This window comes from Topomyia yanbarensis, chromosome 1 (genome assembly GCF_030247195.1).
Source record: "Topomyia yanbarensis strain Yona2022 chromosome 1, ASM3024719v1, whole genome shotgun sequence".
Classification (NCBI taxonomy): domain Eukaryota; kingdom Metazoa; phylum Arthropoda; class Insecta; order Diptera; family Culicidae; genus Topomyia; species Topomyia yanbarensis.
The window spans coordinates 205,496,150-205,523,509 of NC_080670.1; the positions used below are offsets into that span (position 1 = coordinate 205,496,150).

Consider the following 27,360-nt stretch of genomic DNA (forward strand, 5'->3'; position numbering starts at 1 on the left):
TATATCACGAAAACGATTTGTGCTGATTAACGTATTTTTCGTTTTCTGTCAAGACATCACACTGAACCTTATCAAATGAATAAATATGTTCGAGGTCCTAATAGTTCTCATATATCAAATGCTCGTACCTAAAACTGCAACAAAAATGATTCCACGAATAATAGCCCAAATTTTGTGAAACAGTTCACGTGAAAATTCCATTACCATGTTGCATGAAATTGAAAATAATTAGAAATATGTTCTAAATATTACAAACACATAAAATAGAGCGTAAATCATGTACTAGGAGTCATGAACTAGTTCACGAATATATGTATAATATTTCATGATTTTGTGAACTGTTGGACAAGCACGAATTACTATTGTACTATCATGAACCAGTTCACAAATACATGAAAAATATTTCATGATCTTGTGAACTATTTCACGAGCATGCATGGATCGTGAATAATATATTAAGAATCATGAACCAGTTCACGAATACATTAGTAGTATTTGATGGTTTTGTGAACTATTTCACGAGCACGAATATTGGATCGTGACTAATATATCAGGAATCATGAATCAGTTTACGAGGATTGAATGGATTCATGAACAAAATTCAAAATTCCATGAAATAGTTCACGAGAAAATATCCAGAATTTTTTGACTTTGCGAACTAATGTTTCTAATTCTATGAATAACATCATGAATCAACCTTTGATTTTATGAATAATGTTCGTAAAGTTGTTAACTAGTTCATGTACAGAAAATCGATTTGGTAATGACATGGCGAAAACCGTGACTGAAGTTCATAAAACAAAAAAATATTTCCATGAATAGCAGCGTTATGCAGGTGTTACTGAAGGGAAATTGATCCTAATTAAAAAACCTATGATTTTTGATCATGGTCCTGTTCTCGTAACATAAGAACGCACTTTATTTACGATTTTGGGAACAATTTTTTACCTTGTAGGTTTACGGATGTCGCCTTTATCCGGTTCCATCATGTCAGGCATACAGTATTAATACCGTTAATCAAATTGACCAGTGAACGTAACGATTGAACATTTACTCGGGTTTAAAACCATTCTGTTTAGATCACACCAATCCTACTAAAGCTCTCCAGTTCACTCTGAAGAAACTCGGTTTTATCCCGTATTTGACGAAAAATTATCATGTCGTCTACGAAAGAAAGGCGGTGTCCTTGTAATTTGATATTGATGTCATTACAGTATAGGGGGAATATTACTGGACGGAGGTGGCTTCCTTGCGGGATGCAGGATGTAGCGAAGAATGATGCAGATAGACAGTCCTTAATGCTGATTTGAAGTAGCCTTCCATCGAGGTACGAACGAAACCAGCGCAGAAGTTGTCGGTCGACTAGAAAGTTTCGCAACTGTCAAATTTACCATTGTGTTATTAAAAAACAACCATTTGTTTTTGTGGCACGAAGCGTCACAATAATCGAGACAAATTAATCGAATACTTCGATTATCTAACAGTTATTAATCGATTAAAAATTATTCGATTACCATAGCTCTTAATCGATTAATAGAATCAGTAAAGTCGACAAAAGTCAAACGTTTTGGTTCTAGTAGCTGACGCTAACGCGATCTATGTTACTGTACAGTGAACTAAACAAAAATTTCAAAAATCATCCTTTAATAATCAGTTGAATGACCTACGAGGAACAACTCATGCTGTAAATATGGAAAGAAAATATTGTTTCATTGAACATAAAATAGATTAATGGATTCACATGTAAGTAAATAAAAAATTAAATAAAATGAAGGTATTTTTTCTGGCAGCACTGTACCACTTACCGAACTGACACTTGACACTCGATCACTAAAAACAAAAATGAATAGTGATCGACCTGAGGTTTTTTTTCCGATACGGCAGAGGTCAGTGTACCGGAAAACTGAGTGGTGAATAAATTTCAAACTAGCAGAACATAAAACACAAATTTGTTGGGATGACTGGAGAATTTTTTGGACCATAGAAGAAACTAAACGTAACCCTAATGAATTATAATCTTATAATTCTAATATAATATCTGGCAGACAGGCAGAATAAAAAAGCTGACACTAAAATCGTAGAAGTAAAAAGGAAAAATCGCATTATTCAAAGTGGCCATCGTCTAAAAATATCCGCTGGAGCAACATCGACGAAACATCGAAGAGAAATCTAGAAATAAAAATACTTGGACATCATGGTCAAGCAAAACTCAACCTTTAAACCGACCGACGTCGCAAAGGCGCGCAAAAAAAAGATCAGATTCGTAAAGCCAAGTTCAAAACAGGCAAATAATACTGCTGGCTGTTTGCTTCTTAGGCGGGACGATCATATCTACATACCCGATGGGGACGTTGAGATTGATGGCGTAGTCAACGATGACAGTTTAACGTGCGAGGATCTGCTATGGGAAGCGGATGCCTGCTTTTTCAATATCCCTTTGTTCAACAGGTAAAAATACTTGATTCCATGCGGTTATGTTCTTAACGGGTGGCAGTGCATCTCAATGCGTGGCTTTAAAGCTTTATATTTGCAAGGGCCATTGTAAAACTGAGCATCGAGTAGACCACAGAGAAAATCATACCGGTTGGATCCAGCTAGTGAAGGTTCTAAGAACATCTCTAACGTAATGGTTTCTCTGAGAGCAATCTATGTATTTGTGAAAAAGGTAGACACGACATTAAGCATGTTGTTTGGTTAAGCGCTGAATATTGTGGTGCCAGCTCGCTTTTGAGATATATGGGCATGCTGAATCCTCTTGAAGCTAATCTACCGGTTTTTAAAAAGTATTAAGGTTCAACTAAGAAAGCTTGGAAAAATAGCCATCTTGGAAAACGTAACAAAGGAGTTTTTTCTCAAACCGTTGGAAAAACTTTCATGAAAATCAATCACTAATACTGTACCAATGTCCCGAATACATTGAATCATTTTTATGAAGATATTCCCAACGGTGTGAGAAAAAACTGTTCTTTTCGTTTTGCAAGATGGCTGCTTATTGAGGCGTTTTCAGTTAAACCTTAATGCATCTTCATTCCAAATCATTATTTTCCTCACTCTTTTCCTACCCCTGTTACTGTCGGTGTTACACCGATGTAGGAATAAATATTTCTTAGTTCGAAGTGCTTTGGTTTGAATCAAAATTGTTGTCTCCACAGCAATAACCAAATTCGTGAATAAAATTATGCTTCCGTTTATTATCTTCACTGAAGCTATTTTCCTGATCTAAATGATCATATCGCTGTCATCTTTTAAGTCATAGTTTTAAGCAATGGTAGATCCAACTTTTTAAAACCAGAAAGAATTGCCCTTATATAGGACCGAATTACAACATACAAAAACAATTTTTGAGCCAGTCTAAGACGATTTGGAATAATGCGAGATCTGAAATCGCTTTTGGAGACATTCGTCGTTTTAGGTTTGTTAGTTGACGATCCTAGATGGGATAGAGGAGGGCTGGCTTATTTTGCCATATCCGCTGATTGCTTGCCAGATGAGGATTTTTTTTCGAATACTGCTTGGTCTTCCGTACACTCTCATAAACAATCAATTTAGATCCCAGTATTAGTTTGTTTTCGGTCTAGACATAAGTCACACCATCTATCACACTACAGAAGAGCTCTGTCGCTCTTGTATAATTGTAGTTCAAAACGTTTTATATTTATTATACAATTCAAATTAAGTTTCCTCCTTTGTGAGATATCCAGAATTTAATTTGGAAAAAACATCATCGTTCCATGTGCGAGGAATTGATTTGGCGCTGTGAACCAATTTATTTTGATAAATGATGAAAGCCATACCCACAGAACTTTGCTGAGCCACACGTGGTTCGCTTCCGGTCCATAAATAAAGCATTTCTTATTATGAAAACCTCAAAGAATCTAGCAAAATATTCACCCGTAACTCAGATTACAAGGGTTTACAAGAATAAACTAAAAAAGAGCACTATCGTGTCTACGTACCGGCTCACGAAGTTGAGATCGACGGTGTGGTCACCGAGAAAAGTTTGATGAAGTCTGAGGTTGTTTAACGGTGAAAATTGCAAACAATTCTACTCACTCGCGGAAAATAAGAAAACTTATATCCCATTGGGCTCCCAGTCATGCCTTTCTGGATAAAGTACCTGTACCTGGGGTAAAGAAGGAAACATCGATGAGCAATCTTTTGGTTCCGTACCGAAGCAATTCAAACTTTTACAACCTGTTCGACGGAGGTGCTGCCCGATGTATCGAATTGAATGCTTGGGCAATAGTACCCCTAACCATTGGATTTTTCATTATTATTTTTTCGCTCAAAGCCATATTTCGGCGCGTAGAGCTGTCAACAAGGAACAGCCCACATTTGACGCTGAACTAGAAGAATGACCGCTTTCTCTAGCAAGCTACAAGAAATCAGCCAGATTTAGACTGCAATGAAACCTCTAGGGAAAGGCTATGCAAACGGTATGGTGGTGTCATAAGTTTCATTTCAACTTATTGGGAGTTATAGCGTCGCTCCCTCTAACAGGGAAAAAATATAGCGTCGCTGAAAGCATTTTCCGAAAAGATAAAAAATCATTGTTTAGCCACTGGTAAATACGATGTGGGAGATGCCCCGCACAGAAGGCGGAAAACTGCTCAATGGACGATTCTAAACCAAACTAAACTATAGGGATATGCCCTGCTCCAAGAACTGACAGAGAGACTTGTCGCCATCTCTTAGACTGAACCAAAAAAAAATTAAATTTTAAATTGTTAGTGACATTGCACAGACAAATGAGATTGATCGCAGTAACCTTCTCAGGCAACACGATTGTGTATATGTACCGGCACGCGCAGTTGAGATCGATGGTGTGGTCATTGAGAAAAGTGACACTCTAGAGGACCCGCCAAAGAATGTGGTTGAATGTTTAGCGTCTCCATACTTTAGACAGCTAGAATATAAAACTGCACGTAATTGCTTCGCTCGTGGAACAAAGTAATTCATAAGCCATAGATTTTTGCAAGATGTTCGCTTCTAAACTATGGTTTTCTGGATAAGATTTGTCTACTTGTTTCAGCAGTGCGTTATGAATTATTATCATGTTACGTGAAGTCCTGTGAAAAACGAACACTGACGCGACTTATGCTGTTGTCCTTGGTGGTTGAGTGAAAAGTCTTCAAGCCAATAGCTGGACGAAAAAATTCTTCCCTCTCAAACCGTGCTTCTGTGTCCTCGAGCATGAATTTGACATCATTTTTTGGGTTTTCTCCATAGGTCTTGTCTCGAATTCGGCTCAGAGAATTGACCTTTTGCATCAATGAGTTTGTCGTTAGGAACACATGCTTAACTATGCTCGACACACGCTAATTAAATGTCGTATCCAAATAAAAGAACAGATCTTAAAATTCATCTCATTTTTAACAGACTTTCTATAACTGTATAATCGTTATAATATTTGTGCAAAATTTTGTGTTTTTGAGAAGCTTAAAAGATTAAGAAGTTATCCAAGACGACTTCTAAAATCTCTCATTTGCCCTGCAGGATACTTTTCATAATCCTTTAAGATGGGGCATCATTAGCTTCGAAGTATTTCCGGACATCCTCTTCTTGAGACTTGCTTTTCATTGAACTGCTTACCAATCGAATTCCGGTGTAGGGCCAACTCGCCGAATTAGGGTATAAAAAACAGTTACTTTCAGAAAAGGTAGCAAAATTAGTCTATGTCGCTCTACAAATTGCTTGCCAAATATGAAGTTTTTAAATAAAATATGTATTTCTTTTGTTTTTAACTTGGCCAAAAATAAATTGGTGGAAAACTCTTGTTCTGAATTTTCTATGAAATTGTATTTTAACTGAAGTTCCATTATCTACCACAGCGCAAACTAAACTGTCGCAAAATTGACTGACTTCCTTTATTTAGCATCTCGATGTGATGTGGCAAGCTTTTGCCGTAGCTATTTTTTGTCCTTCGATTCAACATTCATTGGACGTATCAACCCTTCAAATTTACGAAACAATGCTAATGGTGGCCAGCAGCTTATGCCACTGACGTTTATGGAGACAAAATTTTCACTTTCAATTTGCACTCGGTGCTGCAGCGTAAAATGTGATTTGAAGCGAGGTAAAGCTTACTTACTTTACGCTTTGATGGAATTTTCAGAAAATCTGTTCCGACGGTTCAGAGGGTAAGGTGCGTTGGTCTCATAAGCTGCTCATCGTATGTTCGAATCTTAATGAGGAAGGATTATTCCCGCACTTGTCTAGCAGTTATCTTGAATCACTTACACTAAAGGAACAGAAGGTTAAGTTCCGTGACGGAATGTAGCACCCAGGTTTTTTTTCTGTGGAAGGTAAAACTCTGCTGACTAAGTTTTTTTATGTGGTAGCAGCGACAAAATTCGCTTTTCAGGTGTACTAGATTAGTTTAATGTGAAAAGAAAATTGAGTTGGACCCATGTTAAACTATTCCTTTTCTTTGTGACATTGATAATAACATTCAACAAATCTGCCAACGAAAGGACATTCGTCGACCTTTTTTTTAGAGAACGATTATACAACCAATACAAAATTCATTTATGGCTGAAGTTTTATCAACATTGAAGATTGGGCTCATAAAACTCAGGGCCAAATCTAAATCGTAAATTCGAGTAATTAAACCGACCAATCAGTTCAGGAATAACATAAATACATACAACATCATTAAGTCGACAAGATTTCTTCTCCGGCTCGGAATAATGAACCGACCCCGTTTCCAACCCGGTCAGACAGACCGCCCACCGGGAGCCGCAATGACGTCTAACGTTGCTTCAGTGTGTGTGGCAGTAGCATACATCATCCGCTTAAAGTAACAGATTCGACCCCAGTAGGAAAACCTCTACGAAATGAAGCTCAGGTTGAATGCTCCGGAGAGACGTCAAAAGCAGCAACTATCCGACAGAGGACAGACAGATAATTTTTCAATTTCGTTCCGAGTGACAGTAGGCCACGGCATCATCATTTCAATCACGACCCAGGAAAAAGGATGAAGACCTAGACACTGGAAATGCGTTCGGTTGCGGTCTGTAATGCCTGCTGGCACTCACACGCAACTAATCTAGAATGATTGACCAAGGAACAATAAAAAACAACGAAGGAAATAATGAAGATATACGACGTTCACACGACTGTGTCTTATCGCGACGACCACCAATGACAACACACGACGGGACGCGAAACCGAAAAGCGTTCCCCCACAGTAGGCTTCGGCTCAATCAACGAATTTTGACAGGGCGCGTTCTCTCTCTCTCTCTCTCTCTCGCGCGCGAAAGGGAATAAATTGAAGGTGATGATGTCTGTTTGATGATGTGTTGTTTGTTGAATTTTTGATAAGTTACGCTGTCAACAAGATGACAGTAAGTCCCCCTGTCGGATAACTGTTGCTCGTGTCGGTCGGGGTGGCACTGGCTGGGATCATGACGATAATTTGATTTGAGTCTTGCGTTTGGCGCACATACGATGAGCATGGATATGTTTCTTTAAGGATGTTCTTCGAATTGCGGCTATATCAAAGAAATCACTAGTTGAAAGTTTCATGCGACTGCGATGAAGAAAATTGAGGGCATGTTGACAGCTGTCAGATTGAATAGATATAAGCTTGCCTAGATGATACTAAATCTGATTGACATATGCCAAGTTTTCGACGCGTGGTTGCCAACAGGAAGTAAACAAAGCCTACTGCGGTTTGCATGTACACGCGCAAGTTATAATTCAATAAATTTTCACTAAGCTTTTTAAACCTAATTCACTATAGGGTTGTAACGTATACATCTTTCTCTTTTCGTATAGAAACTTCATGATTCATTTGATGCATTCACCCAGTGGTTGATTATTCGACAAAATACCGTGCATCTCCACAGGAGTATTTAATATCTTTTAGGTTGGGACTGGACATATTGAATACAATTCCTTGAGTTGGTGTACATTTTAATAAACCGCTTCTTCGGAACGTCGGACGTCGATTCACCATTCCTTTCAACCAAACGAACAAAGCTTTCGTCTTTGTTCCGAGCATTGCCCCGTGCAGCGTTCAGTTACTTCACAAACCGCAAATGAAATACCGCATATATTCAATTTAATTTCTGTAGACTAGCAGCTGTCAGTTCACATTTATCATAAAAGAAAACAAAACCTAAAAAGCATCAGTGAAAGAAGCTCGCGTGCAGGAGCGCTTTCATTTTCCTCACCTCATCGTCATCGCGGTTAGCCATGACAAATAGCGAAACATTCAATGCACACATTCGTCGCGTAGGTGGGCCCCATTCTATAGCCCCCTCCCCGACAGGGTCGACGGATGGATGGGGTTGTGGTTGGCGGCAAAGACCCTACCTTTTCCAGCCATCTGTAATTTTTCGAATTTATTTACATGTTTGATGTTTGTGCAGCAAAAAAATAGGATTAACATTTTCCGAAAGACTTCAAAGTTTTAAAAAACCGCATCCGTGAATGATTTGGTCGGGTTGGAACGAACGGTACGCTGGTAGACCTTTTCGGTGGGCTTAATTGCTGAATGTACCTTTCGGTGATGTTTGTCGAATAAATGAACGGGAAATAATTGAGAGCATGCTTTTTTTGTTATTTCGCATGTCGATCTTTGTTGCAGAGCATCGTTCACCGTTTTGCGGTCGCTATCATGCCGAGTAATTAAAATGTTCTGAAACAGAACGGTCAGAAAAAGCCCGCCATTGAACAATTGAATGAACCCATCTAACCCCAATGCCTCTTATAAGCAAATCGTCACCGTCCCTTCTCAGGCAGAAGCGACTCGCATTCTATTTTTATTCAGATTCTTATCACGGTTTGCTTCCCATTAGCTAGCTCAGACACCGCCAAACTTTTGTGGTGAATACAACTTGGAGAAGCATATTGAAGTGTGGACTGGGGTGGTTAGATTGGGAGATCGCAGGTTCCTGCTTGAGGTAAATTGTCACCATTCCCGGTCATTCTTTCTCTGTTTATTTTCCATTGAACACGTTCCAAAACGAAGAGATATTTGTTAGAAAGTATAGCGTTATCATGTAATAATTGCTCTGGGCAGCCGGCTGCCAGGAATTTGGAAAATTTATCATTTGTAGTGTAAATACGATAGGCCTAATAAGCAACTTCAAATCCGAACAGCCGACTATAAGGAGTATTGCTTATATTTTAATAATTTTTCGCGAATGGTTAATTCGCAACCCTCATTCATGACTGAAGCCATCACTTCACTTAGACAAGACCATACGTCCTTCCCACGCACACCTAATGCCCCGTGGATTAATTCCCTAGTTGATCGAACAAACACCAAATAAACATAAAAACTAGTCAGTCTAAGGCAATGTTAGGGCGATTGGCATCCCCCGGCGGATACGTCTTCCCTAACATTTAAAATTGTGCAACTTTGAAAGTAATAAAATGAAGACTAAGTCAAATGGTCAAACTGATTGTAGAAGTGTGGCGTCTTCAGCAAACTGCGCTCGTTCGCTTCCGACCAGAACGATCGAGGATGGACCAAATGTTTAAGCAACGATCATCTACATGTGTATTCCAATAACGCGTAAGATTCCGTGAAACAAAACAAATCACGGTAGATTGTTAGAACAGAAGTATTTATTGTGTATTTCCACAACCGAACTGTAATGATGTGCTGTACGTTCATACTCGAAGTTAGTTGATTGTTCAGATAACCCGAAATTTTGTTTTACACCGTTTTTGTACATTTTTTTTAAATATCCATTTCGATAGAAATTCGTTAACCAGAAAAAGGGCAAAGCCCATAAAACACCGACCGCGGCCAATTTTTTTTAAATCCGTTTAGTCAACCTAGGCCTTCGGCACGAAGAGATACCTCAACTGAGGGACGCCTCCTGTTGAGTTGCCTGTTACGACATGATAGCAGGTACCCAGTGGTCCTATTCTTTGCCCAAATACTTCGAGAGATTCCAGCTCGCCGGATACCACAGGTCTTTGTTCGATACTTTAACTATAAGCGTAAATTTTGATGATTTTCTAGGTACGATAAGTGAAAATTTTGGACATAGCTTCAGTCATACACATCGCTGATAGAAATTCAACTCAAAACGATTCTTTTGAAGATTCCTGTGATAATTAATGGAAGTTAATCACGATGATGACATGGTGGTGTACAACAGCGAGATAGAAATGAACGACCCCCAAAACGCAGTTGGTGAGGGAAAAAAATATTTCCCAGCCTCGTAAACAGGTCTCCACGCGCAATGGGTAGTTGCTCGCACGAGGCTTCTGTCGGACAACCGGTAAAATTCGCTTTATTGCTTTGATAGATTCACATCATGTAAATACATTCAAATGAATATTGCAACCAGCAGCAGGCATTAATAGGCGACCACGGAGAGCAACTAAAATGGGGCAACTGGTTGAAGCTATAAGTATATAAGTTTGCATTAACGTTTCGATTGTACGATTACAATATTTTACTGTAATTTGTCATTTTTTGTTTGTTATGAAATAAAGCGAGATATGATCTGAAATCTCGAAGAAACGAGAGGCAAAAAAGAATCAATCATTTGAAATCGACTCAAAGGGCGGCTCTTCTACCTTTACTCACAAAAGTCCAACTGCTAGAAAGTGATACACACCGTCGCTGGATTTTTTTCAGATGTTTCACAGAAATCGGATAATTTGCCATAATTTGAAAACAGAGATTAAAAGAAAATCTCTTTGATAAAGAAGTGAAGTGAGAAGATAATAAGATAATATCTTCCATGTTTCGGGAGCAAGTGAAGCGGAAATTATTAAACTCATCTATACTTATATTTTCAAGTTATTTTTACGTCAGATTCGCGAGTTACCACAGACCTGAAAATAGTGACAAGGCGTCAGATCGAGGAAATAAGAACTGAACCGTTTTTCCACATCTACAAATCGCTTGTCAAATCGGAAATCAGCTGGAAAATTTCGACATTTGCTTTTCTGGAAGATTCTTTGGAACGATAAAACCGGACTTGACGCTGAAACCATGGAACACGGTTTCTTTCTTTTGTGTTTATTTGACATGGCACAGCACGTTGGCATAACTGAGCCGGGGAGATTGTTGTTACAGAGTGAAACAAGTGAATTTTAATACCGTTGTCTGGTCTTATTGACGCATCGTGTTATCGTCTTCATCCGCTGCGATATCCTAGACTGTTCACGGTCGAATGTTCTTGTTAGTTTATTATTATTGATCGCTATTATGTATCCATTCTCTTCGGCGTTCGCTTCTTTGCAATGGTGGTACAGGTCGATGGCTTGGAGACAGTCCATGCAGTGCAATGTTATGAAGGTTATCTTGTGCGTTCTCCGCCTGTCCGAGGCATTGGCATTTTTTTTCCGTTAGCCGTTATTCAACCAGCACAGCAGTAGCAGCGTTTCGTTTCTTGTGAACTGCTTGGATATCGTTATCCAAGATAAGTTCCGCTATTATATTACGTTCCCAATTGTTGTCTTTCTTACCAACATGCACTGGGAAATAGGCCTATGCAGAAAATGACTTCCCCTACCAATGGCTCGCCACAAGGTGTGATGGATGTCGAAATAAAATCGGCAGGCAAATGATATTGTGGGACTTTACGAAGGAGTGCAGAGTGTATATACCAGCCATTAGGGTTGAAATTGACGGAGTTGTCTCCGATTCAAGTCCGAATTACGCTGATCTGATGACCACGTGCTTCAGCTAGTGAATATACTCTAGTTTTTTACGCGATTTTTTTGCGCGTGGTATTTTTACGCGGTTTTTTATGCGATTTATAAATTTACGCGGCCTGTTTCCCCCGCGTAACAAAACCTGAGTGTACTGGATTGCAAATGTTACCTTTTAGCATCAGTCGCAGCTGACTGGAAGAGGACATATGTCAACTCAAACTCTTATCGGTTGTCTACTGGCGAAGGCGACTCTCATGACCACCAGGAAAGAGCATCCTATGCTGCGCCAAGAATAGAAAAAGAACATTTCCTCTACCCAGCTTCGTTGTACAGGTCAGATGTCTCTTTGATGTCCTCCAAAACAACAGCTCAAGGAAGTACCGATGCAAAACCGACGCAAATAGCTCCTGGTCTCGGAAAGCTGAGCTCAAAAAAGGAGTTCCATCGCTTCCTGGGACATCAAAACCCCAAACATTCCTAAGTCTCAGCCAGGGAAAGGAAACCCGCGCTGGCTTAAACAAATTCTGATATTGTTTTTTGAAAGCGTTGAATATTGCTGACCCTCAAAGCATCTTGATAAGCCTTCTTTCCGCAGTAAAAACATTTTTGATGCTGTTGACTGCACAGTGGCCTCTCCTATCAGCGATTGTTTCCTTCGAAGACTCATCGTACGAGAAACTCACGTTGACGGTCTTCCAACCCATGGAGGGACAGAGTGCTCAGACGTGTACGCGGAAAAGGCCGCTGCCTATAATACCTTCCGGGACAAAGAGCTACCCACAAGCTACCAACAGTACGCGATGTTAGAAATGCGAATGAAGAGTTGGATGAAAGCCAAGAAAGGCAGCTACTGGCACCGGTTCGCTGACGGGCTAACGAGAGAAACATCGATGAGCACTCCTTGGGGCACGGCTCGGCGCTTACGAAACCAAAACAATACTAACGAAATCATGGAATATTCAAATTGTTGGATATTCGATTTCGCAAACACTCTGCCAAGAGACGCTTGGGTAATATATTTAATAAGTTTCTTGGAGGTAACAGTGTCGCACATGATTGGATACAATTCAGTGCCATCGCTATCCAAAAATAAAAAAACAGGCCCCGACCACAACTCGTATCGACCGATTGCAATACTGTCGAATGAATTCGCAAACAATCGAAGGTGTATTCAACAGAATTATGTCCATCGTTATTTCAAAAGTCCTAGAATTCGAATTCAAGGTGAGCGTGACTTTAGATAACCTCATGTTATCCACATACATTTTGAAACAGGCCACTTCCATGATCACTCAATAATAGAAGAATGAGGCAATCAAGTTTATTGTTTATGCATCTGTGAATTCCTCCAGCTTTGAAACGAAAACACACTTATTTAATGGCTGCCACCGCCAACAAATAGCATCAGTAAATCAATATACCTACTCGATTGGCACGCACTGATTGGATAAACGTTCGAATTAGGTTCGATTCGGGCCCAAATCAAGCATCTTAACGTTCATTTAACGGATACGCTCGCAGAAAACAAAATCCATCCCAGCATCCCCGTGATAGTCAATACAAATGATCAGGTTTGGGAGCTGGATTTTCACGAAAAGTTGACATAGACGGCTGCCAGGCTTAAATAACTAACGAACCGGTCTACCGCCCCGACAATCGTTTCAAAACTAAATAAATCCCCTCATCTCTATTAGACGATAGAATGAACTGGTTCTGACCTTTTCCAACCGGGGGAAAAAGAAACCTTTTCGAGAGCAGCAGTGGGTCGAATAAATGAGTAATGATAAGTACTAATGTCGCCGTTCTTCAGCTAACAACCTTTTTAGCTGATTCAGCAGATGAAAAATTTTCTTCGCCGAATATTTATATAGGCTTATACAAAATGATTGTTCGAGGGAGACCGAAACACATTAAATAAGAGATACTAAACAACGATAACTAATTCCACTGTCGTTCATTATAATGCAAAATTTATACCAACAATTTCCCACTTTTTTTTCGACAGCTTCCTCGGTGGCAGTATCAGCCTGGACACTGGTGATAATTTCAGTGGAGCGCTACTACGCCATCTGTCATCCGCTGAGATCGCGCCGCTGGCAAACGCTAAGCCACGCCTACCGTCTGATTGCGCTAATCTGGTGCGGAAGTTTGTTCTTCATGCTGCCGATTGCCGCCCTCAGCAAGCTAATTCCGACCAATCAGGGTGAGTCAGGCATCTGCTAGTAACAGTGTTAATTGATAGCAGTTCTATTGAAACTTTGAATTCATCTCTCCAATACAGGCCATCACAAGTGCCGCGAACTGTGGTTCGAGCGCAGCTACGAACGGGCCTACAATTTGTTTCTGGATGTGATACTGTTGGTGCTACCGCTGGTCATACTGGGCGTTACGTATTCGCTGATAACACGGAATCTGTGCCGTGGGATGCAGCAAAGTTTCAGGCGCTACTCGAAGACGACGGGATCTTGCCGGGAGAGGGTCGGTACTACTGTGGCTGGTGGTGAAGGAGATAGCGAGGTGTTGGATGGCAGCGGTCGGGGTAAACGGTGGTCCCAGCGGAAGAATAATAACAACAATCGTGGTAAGTACGATTATAGATTCGCCAGTGAAGTGCTGAGGAACGAATTTCAAAAACTTACCTTAGTTATTATGGACAGCATACAATATGTATTAAGTTTCGAAGAAATTCTATAATTTATCATTATTTTTACATACCTGAACAGCTTGCTCCAGGCTTGTTTCCAACTGCTACACTAATCAGTTCACTCATTACGATTCAGTGTATCAATTTTCGAAGAAATTCTATAATTTACCAGCTTTTATATACCTCAATATTCAGCATCACCTCGTGGTATACTCGTTTCAATCTGCTACACCTGTAAAAAAATAAATCCAATTATTGTACTGATTGAAAATAAAACTCAAGAACAAGGAACGGTATCTCTCTCTTCACTGATTAACGTCATTTTGCCACCCTGCATTAACGAAAGATACGGAATCGAAACATTATCTCACGTCGTAATCAGAAAACAACACCAACCCGGTGTAAAGTAAACCCTTGATTATGACGGAGAACCCAGTAAAACGAATTACTATCGTCACGAGAAACAAATAACAAACAACCCCTCCTAGATCGGTTTCACAGCCTGCTTCGCCTATTACCTCAGTCTATCTCCGTAAAGCAAATTGAATTACGTTCAGAGAACTTACTGCTTCTTTTTGTTTTTCTTTCGCATCGCACTCACTCCCAGCAACGGATCAGTACATGGAGGTGTACATCCGGCCCAATGGCAGCACAAGGGTCCGCTGTCCATCGCTCAAGTGCCATCGGGAGACACTGTCGGCAACGAAGCAGCAGATGACAGTACCAGATAATATGCCAGGAGGAAAGCAAATCAATACATCGTCGTTCAGCTCCGGCTGGAGCCAACAACAATCGAGCACAACGATTCAGTGGCCAACGAAGCAGCTATCGGAACCATTTCGAAGCTACCCGTCGTCAACCGGTGCTGGTAGTAGTCCTGGGGCCCGCTCTGCTACCAGCGTGGATTCTAATGGGAAAGAATCGATGCGGGCTAAAAATCCCGCCCTAAGAAAGTAAGCTGTTAATGTTGAGTACCTATTTGTTTCTGTTTTGCGATTTGCAGTGTTCGTTCAATTTTTTTGTCCCTTTTCATCATTAATTAGTTTAATTAAGGCTGCTGAGTGGTACCTGCGTCCTGTGTTTGGACGAGGGGCTGACAGTTTGGAGCGTGATTTAAGTTAGAAGTCAAGATGAGAAGCGTGATAGCTCGAGCAGATTGACTGTTTTCTGTATTTTGCTTGTGATAAGGAGCTTATAACTAAATTATTCGAATCTCAGAATCTCTGCCGTCGAATTAGCATAAATAAGAAGCTACTCCCCATCAGCTAATCCCTTCCAATTTTCCGACCGACCAAACAGACTGTTCATCTCTCATCTGTATGCCGAAACGAAAAATATTATTCCAAGAAATGCTTTCATGCTATGCAAAAACCTGCACTCTGAATTGCTTGCTTCAGTAGTTTTCCTTTCATTCGGACTGGTCACGGAATGAAGGAATACGGAGAAATGTTCGGGGACTGCTTCAATTAAAAGCACAACCTACTGCGCTCTCAGAACCCACTCTGATAGTGCAACGTTAAATGCAATTGGAGTGACTCGTTTATATCGTCACAGCAGTACTAATATTTGTTATTCAGAATGATTAAAATTAATAAAATTAAACAACGTCCATCTAACCTCCGCAGGGAAAATATGAATTATGAAAAGTGACTTTTCTGGGAAATGCAATAAAACATTATTTGCAATTAAACGTTCATTACATTAAGTAGTTAATTAAATGGCAAGCTATTTAGCTTTGTACAATCAATGTTGGAAGTGCAGGTTATAGATAGAACATTAATTTCTCGCGGGTGTTAGTTCTCGCGATTGCAAATTTTTTGCTTTATTTATGGCACGTTAATCGCTTTACAGCTCAGTTCAGCGTTGGTAATTTGCATTTTCAAGCAGGTAATTTAAAAATCCTACAGGGAACGATTGAGTTTAACTCTTTTATGGTTTGTATATTTAGGTGAAAATCGACGTTATCGTTATCGGTTTTGGTTGGGTTCAATTCTAGTGTTAGCAGCAGTCTTAAATCATCCCTCAAAAACCGCACAGTGACGATAATGACAATTCTAAAATGAAATTTAATGTACGCATCCGAGACTGACTGATGTACACAGGTCCCTATCCTGGAGTGAAAATCCAAGCAGGCTCTGTTCAGTTTTCGAAACACGTTCGTTTGGCATACGCAAACACACACACCCACGACAGCAAAGCCACCTTCGATGGGTTTAGAGGTTCGAACCAAAATCCGAAATCAATTAACATTCACGCGTGAAACATGGAAATCCACTCGTTTCGTGCGTGCATAATTCAGAACGTAAAATTTGAGAGCGGAACTTTCAATCCGGGTGGGTTACTTATTCATGTTGCCCGTCTGCTGCGCGCGATTGTGTTTGTGTTTATCTTCCTGAAGCTGAACGAAAAAGGAATATGCGTGTCTGAGCTTGCCAGAAAGCTAACACCGGTTCAAATCGGAAATGCAAATCAGTTAATCTTTTTATGCGTTCTTTTTCGAAAGCAAACAGCGAACCAGAACATGGATGAGTTGGAATCTGTGCGGTGTTCCGTTTCCGATGTAAAAAGTACATTTTCAGCTTCCATAATCACATTTGACTTTAATATTTGGTGTCTTTCATTTTCTAAGCAAATTTCAATTCAGTTTATCGTCTACCAGAATGAAAAGGCTTGTCAATATTTCGATTGAAAAAATCGGCTAGCCTCAAATCAAAATTTTGATAATTGGAAAATCAAATGGTTCCTATTGGAAAACTCAGCGAAAATCGCACAAACTACGTGGCCGTTAAAGCCCCTTGTATAGCTTTTTTCGAGTAATTGGAATTGCAATAGCTTTAAAAGGATCTATGTTCAAGTTCTGCTGTTTATACCACTTCGAAAATGCAAATTGCCTTCTATTTGAGATCATAGCTGGATTTCCAGCATCGCACTGTAAATCGCTTCGTATCCCATTGCAGTTAATGATTTGAATTGCTCGTCTATATCTAATGACCAAAGTAAGGGTGACAGAACTCCGCTTTGAGGGAATCCCTGATCTGTTTTCATAGCCAGTGTTATTTCCAAGGCGATTGCTCGTTTTGTAATTGTCGTGTCCTGTTTCAACAGGCTTCGCTGCCGATATATAGCGTACAGGACCATTGTGTAGCTAGCGCTAGGATTCTGCTGATACTGAGAATCCTTCCTGGACAGGGGTCGGTCATCTGATGACGGGCTTATGGACCAGCGTCTCAAGTTCTGGACCGCAGCACTACGATGTTTTCAAGCGCTGAAATTATTTCACGATTGATGGTGGGTGCATGTGCCATTAGAAACGCATTTGGGATGGTGTATTTAAGGTAGCCTTGCTACGACAGAGTTGATAATCGGTCTTAAAAACAGGAGTCCTTCGGCGTTATGGCAACTTGAAGCTACCGGACAGCTTCTTTGGCTCTTCGACAATTTGAATGTTTGGGAAAATTGATAGAAAAGGGTCGAATGGTGAAAGAGCTCTTCAATGATTTGACAGGTACCGAAATAGAAATAGGCAGCGCTTATCAAGTTATGGAAACTGATTTTTAGATGCCAATCCAAGACGAATTGACGCGTAAAGAAATAAAAAAAAAACCGACGAGGTCTGATTTGTCTGGGATGCCACAGTGAAAAATTTATGGCACATCATTGGACTCTCTTCTTATTCCGGGACTTGATCTTTTGACTCATTTAACGTTCATTCTACTTCAATCCCGCCCGTTTCTAGCGACACAGGCAAAATATCCCACCAGATTGTCATTATACACTTAGATCGAAATTCCCAGCACGTCCTTTGTACTAGAGATCAGGTTTTCAATTTTTTCGAACCCGATCTCGAACCCGACCCGTACCGGAGAGCTAGAAAATTAAAAAAACCCGAACCCGACCCGAGCCCGAAATTTTAAAATTTGAGAAACCCGAACCCGGCCCGAGCCTGAACAATTTAAAATTGAAGAACCGAACCCCAGAATGAAAATTTTGTAAAACCCGAGCCCGACTCGAACCCGATTATTTTCAAATTTAAAAAAAAACCTCAACTCGACCCGAACCAGAAAATTTATAAATTGAGAAACCCGATCTAAACCAGACTTGTTAATGTTCAGTATCAACCAGGTTTTGAATTTTAGGCACCCGAGCTGGATCCAAGGCTCATCTAAGAATTATAGAATCACTCGAACCTAAAGTAGCACCATACGTGTCCAGTTAAATCTGACAAAACGAAATGCTGGCGAGATGAATTCGCATTTATATTTACTGTTATTGAACGTCGAATATGTTATGTTCTTAGAAACTTATAAATTGTCGATATCTTAACCAGAAAGTAGGACAAATCGGCGGCTAACGCATGACAAAACAAAAGGCATAATGATGACAGATTCAAACAACCTTGTCCGTCGTACTTAACCAAAATTTCCAATTTTTTTCGAAAAGCTTTCCTGCAAGAATAGTTTTGTTTAATTTATTACATGTATTAAATTAAGCTATGTCACTTAGCAAATCGTATTCGACAGTTCTCACGACGTCACCCGCGTTACTGGTTGGTACGGTCAAACTTGAAGGGTGTCAATCAAGATTATCTGACGCATTCTTGAAGTCACATCATTAGCTAGTACGGTATGCGCGTCAGTAGAGATGCTTCGACATAAGATAGCACAACAGCGACGATGAATCATCCATTCGTATCGCGAAGTGAAGTTAATTACTACAAAACGAGACTAGGTGTTGTGTGTAGACGTAAACAGCGTCAAGAAATGATTGGGTGTGGTTCATTTAAAATTCGAACCTGACCGGGATCCGAAAGTTTTAAATTTGAAAAACCCGAACCTGACCTGAACCCGAAAAATTTAAATTTGAAAACCCGAAACCCGACCTGATCCCGAGAAACTTAAATTTAAAGAACTCGAAGCCGATCCGAAACCCGTCGAATTCGGGTCGGGTCCAAATACCCGAACCTGACTGTCTCTACTTTGTACATGCATTGTGAATAATCTACAAGTATTCACCTTGCATGTCATCTGCAAAGATCGTTAAAAATGAAAATTTCAAACGTTACAATAGAGGAGATGCTAAGATACCCCAAAGCAGGATTTAGCTTCTAAGCAACCTCTTCGTTTTAGAACGCCAATCAGACTTCCCATGAACATCGACAAGTTTGTACCTGTGTACAAAATTTCGTGCACGCATTCAACCTCAAACATGCTTCGTCTCGGTGTACAAGTTCGCCTCGAACGTTGAACCCAAGCGAACGAGGTGCAAACTCTAGTTCAAACATCCGTGTACGTACACCGGGTGCGTACACGAAACCGATTTGCACAAGGAAAAAAGAGTCAACGCTAGTGATGGTGAAAGTGAGAAAGTGAAAACTGATGCCACGAACCTATGTTGTCGCATACCGTGTACGTACATGGGGTTCGGATGTGCAGGCGTGTTTTTTGTTACGAAATAGCGTGTTTGAGTGTCTACACAAAGTGTGGGTTTAATATGAGCACAGAACCAGAGCGAACATTGTGTACAATGTTCATTTGGGAAGATTGCTCGGTATGCCCAGGGTTCCGGAAACTTAGGTACTGATTCAGTGACGAAATTCAAAAGGGTATTACATCGGACGTGAATCGTATTCAGATACCACGATGCAATTTTAACGGAGCCTGCGAATATCTATACCACTTCTTTCAGATAAATGTATGCCAGTGAAGTAGCTAATTGTTGTTAGCGACCTTAAATCGGAACAGCCGAATCTTAACTGCGGTATTACTAAATTAAACGCGACAGGCTTTAGCCAACCTAGCAGGCGGTCAGCAAAAACCCCAACTAGGTGATGCCCATTTAAAAAACAAGCTTCTGCAAAACCCTTCCCCAACCGAACTAAAACCTAGTACAGGGAACCCAAGAGACAGCCAGTTGAGAAAAGTTGTTCTGAAGGAAACCGCAACAGAGAGGACAGCGTGCAGGAACGAGGGGTCCAGGCGGTGAAGACGTGTGATGGTCTGGAGTGGCCGAAAGTCAAGAAAAGCGACTCAGGCTGGAAGAGCAAGCGGCATTCGGAAGGAAGGTTCTCTCCTGGAATACAAGTTCACTTTTCAGGATAACCCTGTCGCCCAGTGGTAGGGGAGGCTCCCGGCTTCCACGCATGCTGCTTCTGCCGGGGTGCTGGGTAGGAGTCTTGCATCACAGGTACGTTCCCGTGGAAGAGAAGGGCTAGAATGCTAACCAGTTCAGTAGTTTCATGAAAGGAATATTAGCGGAAACCAGGGTAGCCAGCGTTGTATCTGTGCTATAGAAGTGACTTATGGCACTTCGATGACCCGACAGAATGGAATTGGTTTCAATGGTTCTTGCGATTGCTATCGATTTACCCCGTTGTAATTATTACAATGTGGTCTGTGTACACTACTGTAAAGACCCATTTTGGTAGGACTGAAAAGAGGAAGTTCATTCTGATTAGAACAAACGCTTGGAGTACTCCGTTGACCTCACGGAATACATCTAATGCCCGATGTATACCTTGAATCTACGATGGTTCAAGAATTCGCTGATGAAGTGTCCGATGGTGCCCCTGATGACCCATCTGTGTGGTTCCCGAAGCATACCCTTGCGCCAGATGGTTTCCTGTTTACCAGCCTCTCCATTGTTTTGGCTGGGCACGAGAGGAGTCGCTTGGCGTGCGGTTGTTGTGATTTGCTTTCGGGATGGAAACGATGTTAGCGCCTGGAGGTTCTCCACTCGTCGGAGAAGGGCCCCTACATTAATGCAATTTTTGCAGTCGGGTGGCACATGTCTTAACATAGGGAAACCGAGTCGATTTAATTCAGATGAAATACCAGTCGAGATGTTAGGGGGAAGCCGTGAGGTCGGCCGGCAACGCTTTTTGACGCTTTTACAGAGTGACTCATCGCTTCGTAGTAAGGTACTAGTAGAGCCCCTGGTTGGTCAAGGGAGGCTTGAATTGTGCGCTGATCTGATTGGCGATTTCTAGGGGGTCTAGTCTTTCTCCTATGGTGTGGATCAGAAGCCAAAAACAGCATGTGGACGGTAAACAAAAAAATACAACTCGCGCGCTACGCTATAGCATGTACGTGTAAAGTAAACTTCCAAGTACGGTTGCCCTAAACTGCGAGTGAATCACTAAGTAAATTTCACCCACTACGGGAAACACAATCTCGATTGAGTTTTCGCAGACCTGTCTTAGGCCTACAGTGCTCGAGGTGGAACAGTTGCTCAAGGCTAAAATGTAACTTGCGCTCACGGAAGTCTCACGTATACGGCTACATCATACGAGGCATGTAGTACTAATAACGTTCAACTCCTTAGCCGAAGCAGAATGCTTCGTTGCGAAGAAAAACATGCAACACGATATCGAATACGAAAACGTCAAAATCCCCGTGTATATGGACGCTGATCCTAGGGAAATTCACCTACACGATCTGGCTCCGCGCACGAGTACGGATTATATTGAAAGATTGATGCCCATGTATGTATAAGGGGAATCTATCACCAGTGACTCTTGGAGAAACCTTTTCCCCGGCATTCTCAACGGTGTTCGATTGGTGCGAATGCGGCTGAACCAACCTATACCCTCATTCTTGACTTTTGAAGGCATCTCTAGGAATTAACAACATACAAAAAACGCTATGCACATACCCTGGGCAGGCCAATAACTAGAGAAAATTAATCCACTACCATGAACACTAACAAACTTCTTGCAGCGAAAATCAAAGCTCTAGTGACGACGACATGGACGCAAACATGAGCCAGTTAAAAGGTAGACAGAACGATCAGCAAAACAGCAGAGGGTAAACCTGACCATTCACCACCGAGAAAGAAAATTAGCACGAGGAGCGCAAAGCAGCACGCTCAGTACAGTATTTTTTTATCTTTAGTGTATTGTAATTTTTCGTATCTTCGAAATATAAAATGTATTTTCAAAAAATAGGCGAATGACCCTGGTGGTTAAAGTGCTAACAAATAATAATTTTAGTAGGTTAGAGAAGAGCGGTGATGGTATACCCGTCTCTACAGCTCAGACGTTGCCTTCTGAATGACTCATCTTGCGTGGTTCCCGTGTTTTGTTTATGGCAGAAGCGCGTTCGTCTCGCAGAGGTTGGCCAGGAGTATTATCTATTTTATTATTTATTGCTTAGTTCCAGGCGTATTCAGTATCTCTTCAGCAAACCAGAGCTTGTGCTTGGCTACCCGAGACATGATCCGAAAATTGTGAACTTTTTGGCGGCAATTTGGCGTCAGTTTGGATTTTTCGCCCAACTGATAGCCAATTTGAATAAGTTACAGACGAATAGAATACGAAATGCGAAAAAACGTTCCAGAAATGTGTTTTTTTTTAGGAAAGAATATTTGGAAAAGGAGAAAAATTGGACAGGTTAATAAGCAGAGTGAGTGAAGAATGGTTGTTTTCTAAGAAATTTGATCTGAAAAGACCAAATTAATCAGTATTTCAGCAAGGGTTTAATTTTGATCAGCATTTTTCATTATACCAAGACACATTCGGCCTGGCAGGTCCAGCTGCGGCATTATCCGTAGAACACTGACAACCTGCAAATGATTCAGCTAATCATCACCAAAATTTACCTAAGTTTTAATGAACCTTACGCCAGTTCACAAATCAAATAACATTCATAAATTATCGAAGAAATTCCAAAATTAATTACAATTCTTACATACCTCGATATTCAACATCAGCTCGTTCACGGTTGGTATCCAACGGCGGCACCAAGTAGATCACTCACTATGATATCATCAATTTTTCGAAGAAATTCTATAATTTATCCTAATTTTTACAAACCTCAACAGCAGTCATCTTCAGTTCTACGCCCGTCTACGCAACAGTGGTCTACATTCTTGTTTGGATTTTACGTTTGGGTGAATCTTTCCATTGCCCGCTTAGTAGTTTCTGAAAGTACACAAATTGAAATTTAATACAAGAATGCTTCGATCAAATAAAGATTCGTTGGTTAAGTACTTTTTAGCTGGAATGCTCGGTGCCAGAGCCTACTTTGATGTATTTGGTTGGTTGTTGTCTGTTCGTCTCGTGCAACAATCGAAAACGAATGAAAACTTGCATGGAATTGAATGTCGGACGTTTTCAGTAGGGTAACTGAGTACGAATATTTTTAACTCTGATGGCAACAGTAATAAGCTACAAATTGTATCTAAACATCTAATCCTTTTAACTTGTCACATGTTTCAAACACTTCCACTGAAAAGTAGTTTACTTTGAAGTCAACAACGTGAGCAAAAGTTCTACACGCTACTTTCCAGTTTAATTAACCCGTTTTCAATTCCACTTACTTGTGGTGGTGAAAGCATATCGAAACGGAAAAAGAACGAAGCTTCAGGGGTTAGTAGTTCCACGCTCCGACTGCTGAATGTGAGGAAGGACTTTATACAGGATCAAAAAGGATTTGAACACATTACACCTCCATTTCTGAAGCACATCAATTTCTTAGAAATAATTACTGAAATTGAAACCCCGTCCTTTTCCCGATAAACACCCAATTGATGTTCGGTTTCGTGGCGCCCCATGGGCGCTGAAAAGATCCCTCTCCTTAACCCCCACGCTTTAATTACGGTTCTAATCTCTATAACGGAATTGTCCGCTTAGTTAAGTGTCAGCATTTCCTACCCCCGCAGGTCCAACATGGAGAAAAGCCTGATGAACAAGAAGCGCATCATCAAAATGCTGTTCGTGGTGGTGCTGGAGTTCTTCCTCTGCTGGACACCGCTGTACGTGATCAACACGATGGCCCTGTTCTGGCCCAGCACGGTTTACCACAATCTGGGCTACACGGCCATCAGTTTCTTCCAGCTGCTAGCCTACTCGTCCTCGTGCTGTAATCCCATTACCTACTGCTTCATGAGTGGTGGCTTCCGGAAAGCTTTTCTGAATCTGTTCCGATGCTTTCGTGGTGGTGGCGGTGGTGAAATGACAGGAAATGCCAGCGTGAGGAACCGTCGGAATAGTGCCACCTGTACGATGTACGTTACCCGTGGGAGCAGCAGCAGTAAACGGAATAAAAAACCACTGCTGGAGAGGGGAATGACGGGCGGGGCTGGAGCTTTAAGCAACGATGAGCTGAGAAGTAGTAAACAAAAACAACGTGACGGTAGGACACTTTCGATGGGTGTCTTGCAGAACCGACTGCAGCAGCAGCACTAGTTGGAGGGTCAAAGGATGCCATGGGAAATGGTGGTTGCGTTGGTAACAGAATTACTCAATTAGCAAGTGTGAATCAATTAAAGAGTGAAACTTTCGTGTTCCGTCGGAATATTCAATCGCCATTGGCTTTCTTTTGTTGATCAGGTGCACAAGGGGAAGTTGGGGTTGTTAGAAGCTGTCAAAACAAGCAGTTGTTGGATGTTCTCATTGATTCGATGAATCAAGTATGAATGTAATAACAATAAATAGTTACTTTAGTGTAAGAAAAGAAAGTTTAAAGATAGAAAAGAAATTACTGATGCCAAAAACAGTAGGCTATCGAATGACAAGAACTCTTTGTTCTCTGAAAAATGTAAGCTGTTAAGATGTAAATATATTATAACTACAAAAACAGTGTCTGAAGATGTTAATCTTTGCGTTGATTTTCGTCAATTTCTTTTGAAACCAGCATGAGTCAATAAGGTAAGTAGGAATTTGGAACCACCCTTCGAAAGAAGTTGAAAACACAATTCAATCTACGACAAAATACCAAACATTCTCGGTACGCACTCGCGTCAATCGAGCAAAACATTTCTTCGGTAAACCGATTTTCTTCACCCCTTCGGCTAAAAATATGAATCTCATCACATCAATCAGCAAATCCCGGATCAAAATCGGCAAAAACAAAGTCCCGTGATTACGGTAGAGAAAGAAGATTTCCTCTAGCTTCAACCAATCGAAACAATCCTCAAACTTTGCTCGGAAATCGATTACCCCACCCTACCGAGAAGGATGGGAGGGCGGTAGGTACTGGTACCAAAAACGAGAGCTCCAAGGAGTTGTCCTTCCAGCTCGAAAACCGAACAATAATAACAAACACATATATGATCAATTTTTCCTGTTTTTCCGATTCGCTGATCTTGATGCTTGTCGACTTTACGCTGCAAATCAGATTTTACGGCCTACTTTTCTTGTTTTCGTTCGTTCTTGTGCTGGTCAGATAGCATGCCATCAAGGTGAAGATGGCAGGAGAAGTGGCACTTGCCAATATTGGCGTAAAATATCACCGCAATCTGATTGTTTGCTTTCTTTTTGGCGAAAAGTAGCCTGCTGCGAGCTGGTGGTTAGGAAAGTTTTATCCATTAGAATTCAGTGCGGTATTTTTTCCCGTTTTTTTGCTTTGGAAGAAAAGTTGGGTACGGTTTCAGAGGACTGGGAGAAGAAAAGCTGTTTCGAATTTTCAAGGCGCGTGGAGAGTATACTGTACAATTTAACGGCTCTGACCAAAGTCAATTTGCTGTAAATTAAGAGTTTGTACAGTAGTTATTCGCTAGGTACACCACTATCTGTGTTCGATAAATGTTAAAAATTTACCAAAGGAGACGCTAGTAGTGTAAATGTATCTGATCACATCTATAATTATTATGAACATTTTGGCATTCAGATACTAAAAAATGGAGGAAAATGATCCAACTAGCACAGGTCCAACTAAAAAGCAATCTAGTTAAAAAGTATCCAACCAGCGACTCAAGACTGTACTATCAATTTCTTATTGATGAAAGTGTCAGTTTCTCCTGGAAGGAAAGTTTCTTCGTTTATCGACTACCGGTGCTGAACTCGGCTATTACTGTTAGGAAAATGTTACTTTCGAAGCAGAGGTAATCGATTGGAAATGCCAATCAAAATGTTTGAAGCAGTTTCTGCGTCAGCGAAGGGGCTGAACTTTTGCGATTAGTATTTTAATCGACTGCCACTTGCCAGTTTCGACGCGCCGCTTTCCGGTACGATGAATTGGTTACTAAAATCTTCTATTAAAATTAAAAGATCTATGTGAGAAAAATGCAAAAGAAGAGATTCATTCTTTTAAACAATTTTGTAGCATGTTTCACAGCATAGGAACATAAACTATAGTTAGTCACTGCATTTAAATTTTGCAAAACATTCATAAAAAATGTAAAGCAACACAAGGAAGTAACTTGGGATCTCTATCGTTTAGCATATTGTTGACTGTTAACACTTTTTCATCTTCATCTGTTTTGATGAAAACTAATCTAAGACAATACAATAAAAATTATCGAGAAATTAATTGTTTCAAAGCATTTGTCATTTCGTTAAAATCACATAGAATAAATTCGTTCATCATCGGTCTTGTCGATATAACCAATAAACGTTTCCGATTTCAGATGTGTGGCTGTTTAATTTATGACCATTGAATCCTCCACAGGAAATTTAGCTCTGGAAGTGGAGATTATTTTTTCGCGCTCGCCTGACAATATTTGAGTATTAAACTTGAAGAACACAGATGATTGTTTTGTTTTGCTTCTTCGACTTACGGACTACGGTCGTGGAACCATCCTTCTTGTAGTATGAATACACTTTAGTGGTTCTGTTGTTACAACAGTGCTGCGTGTAGTCGTCGATGATTCGATATTTGTTGGTGGTTTAACAATCGTCGCTAGTTGGATAGTAGCCTGTGATTTAACCACAGGTGTTGGATAACGGGTGTTTGCATTAGTAGTGGCTGATGCTTTTTTCTCGAGTATTTCTGCACAGGTTTTTCCATAGTGTGCAGACTGCAGATTTATGACAAAACTGGCACGTGACAGTCTGATTGCGATAGGTGCATAATGTAGTCTGCGTAAAGTGAGTATCATGTTCCAATGTTTTGAAGGAGGGAATGTAGTGAGCTATCCGCCTTTCCCTTCCGGATACAGGGGTAGAAATTCTTCTTCCATCATCAATTAATATCGACCACTCCTCCGTAATGTGACATGAATCCACATCCCACCCTATCGGGCGTATATGGAGCCAGATCGTGGAGTCAAACGTCGATTGTATAATCCTTCACACACACGGAGATCAGATAACGCCTCGGTTTACAAGTCATATTTTATGTCACAACATATTCCCATGGAAATTCTCC

The 27,360-nt window shown here is 40.7% G+C and overlaps 1 protein-coding gene across 1 annotated transcript in view; it reads left to right on the forward strand.

The window, feature by feature from the left end:
- LOC131689174 (cholecystokinin receptor type A-like) overlaps nucleotides 1-24,851 on the forward strand; it is a 57,592-nt gene extending 32,741 nt beyond the window's left edge. The window contains exons 2-5 of the mRNA XM_058974083.1: nucleotides 13,637-13,834; nucleotides 13,913-14,212; nucleotides 14,883-15,228; nucleotides 23,933-24,851. Coding sequence (XP_058830066.1) covers nucleotides 13,637-13,834; nucleotides 13,913-14,212; nucleotides 14,883-15,228; nucleotides 23,933-24,458 — 1,370 coding nt within the window. The 3' untranslated portion in view covers nucleotides 24,459-24,851. The remainder of the gene's footprint in view (nucleotides 1-13,636; nucleotides 13,835-13,912; nucleotides 14,213-14,882; nucleotides 15,229-23,932) is intronic.
- Nucleotides 24,852-27,360: the final 2,509 nt, after the last annotated feature.